General features: G+C 36.9%; 1 protein-coding gene across 1 annotated transcript; it reads left to right on the forward strand.

The window, feature by feature from the left end:
* The first annotated feature begins 3,217 nt into the window (after positions 1-3,217).
* Positions 3,218-3,757, forward strand: LOC149264751 (putative disease resistance protein At1g15890). Its single transcript, XM_089400642.1, has one exon. It carries the CDS (start codon positions 3,218-3,220, stop codon positions 3,755-3,757), a length of 540 nt encoding a protein of 179 aa, XP_089256768.1.
* Positions 3,758-4,076: the final 319 nt, after the last annotated feature.

Here is a 4,076-nt window from a genome sequence, read left to right on the forward strand (position 1 = left end):
GAGACCGAGTTTCTCTTTATCTCCCATGCTCTTCATTCTGTTTATGGATGGCATAGTTTGAAGATAAATTCAGCAAACAACATGGGAAAATTCATAGGCTTAAGGGTGGAAAACAAAGTTAACATATCTCACTTGTTTTTTGTGGACGACATCATCGCCTTCAGGATGGTCTCTAGAACATAATGGGTATTTCCTCATTACATTTTTTTACGTTTTGGGGAGGCCTCTGGAATGGTTGCAAATGGTCATAAGTCACTGTTACTTTTCTCAAGTGCAGAGAGGTTGGAGATTGATTTCATTGCAGGGATATTTGGGGTGGGATCCAAACCACTAGTGGATGGATTCACTTATCTTGGATTCAGACTTAAGCCAAACAATTACAGACTAAAAGATTAGACATGACTCGTAGACAAATTCCAAAATAAATTGAAATTTTGGACTCACCAGTGGCTTTCTTTAGGAGGTAGATATACTTTGGCTCAGGCGGTTCTAAAACAAATGTTAGTACACTATGCACATCTTTTCACACTCCCCTCCTATATCACTTCAAGGATTTGTTCTATCCTCTCTCAATTCATATGGTCGAGCATAAAAGAGATTCATAAATTCCATTTGGTTTGTTGGGACATAATCACAAGATCAAAGGATTTCGGAGGTTGGGGCATTCTGAACACAAAAATATTTGGTTAGTATCGTCTCATAAAGTCACTATGGAGAGAATTTTTTGGAGAAGGCATATGGGGGGGATTTTGAAGGAAAGGTACTTGAAGAAGAAAAGCACAATACACTGTTTCAGAGAAAAAGATATTGGCATAAAATCTGGGTCATACATATGGTTGAGTTTTCATAAGATAAAAAGCTAGTTCTTTCAAAGAATTAGATGGTCATTTGGGAGGGAAAAGAGATATTAATTTGTTTGGAACAAATTCCAGGAGTTAGAAATACATCTCGCCTTCCGGAGGACACTATTGAGGCTCTCCACTCTAGGGGCTTCCTTTTCTTGGAATAGATCATCCGCATATGGAGTGGGCATTGTCCAATTTGGAAAGACGCTGCATAATTGGGATTAAATGGATAGTGATTTCATACATGGAATAGTTTTATTCAAGATCTTTGGTAGGTAGGTCTATGCAAGAACGTGAAATGGGACTCACTCACTTGGGCTGGAAAACTACAACAAAGATTTGTAGTGTTCGTGGACATTTACAGGTATATTATGTGTACAAGATTTTCTTTAACTAACCCTTGTTTGTTTCAGAAGGTATGGAAGTGGAAAGTTCCCCTGAAGATAATTCTCTTCAATTGGATGGCATGGCATAATAAAATTTTGACGTGGGAAAATCTTAGTAAGAGGGGATACCAAGGTCCTGGATGGTGCCCCCTATGCTGTGATTGAAATGAGATGGGCCTACACCTCTTTCTCAAGTGCAAGATTACTCTACATGCATGGGTGCAAATTCTTCATGCTTACCACATACGATTCAAATAGTTTCCATTAGTAGAATTATGTCTCTGTTGGTGCGTCTCCAGTAGTGGACAACATAACTCTATTCCACTATTTATCATCTAGGAGATATTGAAGGCTTGAGACATTCACATATTTTAAGGCATTCCTCTAAACCTTCTCAGAATTTGCTACAAAATTAGAACCTGGTTGGACACACAAGAACAACGCACAATGGTGACCAAGGATTTAATGGTTATAAATATGGCTCCTCACATTTTGTTTCCAGCTTGTTATTTGGATGGCACTGCACATGGCAATCTATGTAGTTCTGGGGCTTGGCTTAGAATATGCAACTGAACACATTACATATTATTTTGGCATGGGGGATGGGCTCTAACACTAGAGCCGAGATATTGGCACTGTGGGGACTGCTCTGGTTTGCAAAGGAGAAATCTATGGACGGTATTCATATTTATGGGGTTTCTAAATCCCTCATTAATGGTATTATGGGAAACACTACTTTTTCTCCACTTGAACTTCCTTGTTGGATGGATCGTAATCTCTTTCAAGGATATCACATTCAAGCATATCTTCAAGGAATCAAACATCATTGCTAACGCTCTATCGAAAGATGGGATTACTGTTGTTGTTGGTTTTCTGAGATTCACTTTCTATGAGGATAACACAATTAGAGATGAGGGTTTGATTACTCTCCCATAGACTATATGCATTAATATGTTTTTGATTGAACAATACATGTAGGTGGATAAGTTTCTTGTTTTACAAAATTTTGGATGTCAGTATAGTTTTTTTTTTCCAAGTGATACTTTGCTTGTAAGTTGTATGTTCATGTTTGTTAAGTGCATTGTTAAATGAAACTTGTATGGGTGATGATGGTTTTCTTACATGTTGCAGAAGTATATTGTAGAACAATCATGAATATGATATATGCATGGGTTTATATGTTTTATTAATAGAAACCAGTATTTTTTTTCGTCTGACCAAAAACAGAAGTTCATCTATAGACAAAAAAAAATCTCTTTTCAAACTGAACATCCTTATATTACTTGTACTTTCCTTTACATATATATAAAAAATTACCAATAATCTTTTTGAAAAGTGAGGCCGATGGTTATGGAATCTAATTATGCTGCTCTTTTTTAACTGATTGCTGTACTCTAAAATGTGGTGTGAATATCTAATTACATTTAGTGTGTTTGAATTTTTTCTGTGTAAATTATAAAACACAAACTTATCGTCACACAAAATAATAGAATACGTGATAAACAATTGTGTTATATTGGCTTGCTTTCAAATGAAGAATTCTGTGGTTAACGTCATAGAAAAGAAAAAGGGCCCTCATTATTCATTACCGCACAAGCTATCACGAATCTCGTTTTCGCTGTTTGCTATAATGGCGATTATGCTCTTTTACATTCAATTCTTTGGTCCTATCTATCTATCTATGTATCAAAGTTATCGGTTACAAAAGTTCAGCATTAGTGTTCACAATCCCCGTTTGGTTTTTAGTTACATAATTTCTGCTTCCCTTCCACAATGCTCTGCTCTTGTAGTGTTAATATTGGTTGAGGATTTCATTGGCTGGAATTTTTCATTTCAAGATTTCTTAATATTGATATTCACCATTCTGGGGCTTTGTTATTTTGTGCTATCAAGGGAGTTGAACATATTTTTTTATCATGGGTGATCCTGGTTTCGCAGTCTCCATCTTTCACAAATATTAGGAATCAACTATCTTCCCAAATAGGCATGCAAGCAAACATAAATCCAGATCACAATATGAATGAGGAAGCTATAAAAATATGGTTGCATGAGAGTATGCAGGTCAAAAGTTTTGCGTTGTTCTTGGATGATGTATGGGAGGAGGGTGGCAGATTGCTAGAGGAATTGGGTCTACTCCGGCTAGCCGACCATTCCACCTCCAAAATTGTTGTGAGTTCAAGGAACCAGAAAACGCTGCTGGAGATGGGAGTTAATGCAGATAAGTCCACATTGATTAAATTAGGCGATTTGATGGAGGATGATAGTTGGCGGCTGTTTGTTTATCATGATTTTCCACATAACAATGGAAATCTGCCAGGAAACATCGACGAAGGAAAGGCAAGGGTTGTGTGTACAAAGTGTGGAGGGCTTCCCTTGGCAATCAAAGCAGTAGGGAGGGCAATGGCAGGAATTATTGATGCACAAGAATGGGACTTGGCAGTCCACAGGTTGTCGAACGCCAACAGGCAAGACCTTCAAGCTGTCTATGATTGCCTCAGTTTGAGTTACGACGCACTGGGCAACTAACAATGTAAACTTTGAAACGGGAACTGATACTGTTACCCGTTTCGTAGAGATAGCAAAAAAGTGACCTGATTTTGAAAAGGGGTGATGCAGAACACACATTTTTTTTTAGAGCATAGTTTTTGGCACTTTAGTTTTTTTTATGTACATCACGTTTTAGAATGGTAGTGATTTTCATGCTGATTTAAAAAAGTGAGCATTCTGCATCACACTCCTTTTTTAAAAGCCCTGTAGTTTGGCTTTAAATTTTTTAATGTATAAAATGTAAATAATTATTTAGTAAATTTGATAATTTTTGAAGTGGTCATTTTCTCCACATTTT

Source organism: Pinus tabuliformis, chromosome 6 (genome assembly GCF_031772625.1).
Source record: "Pinus tabuliformis cultivar Carrire ecotype Pingquan chromosome 6, CPIR1, whole genome shotgun sequence".
Lineage (NCBI taxonomy): Eukaryota > Viridiplantae > Streptophyta > Pinopsida > Pinales > Pinaceae > Pinus > Pinus tabuliformis.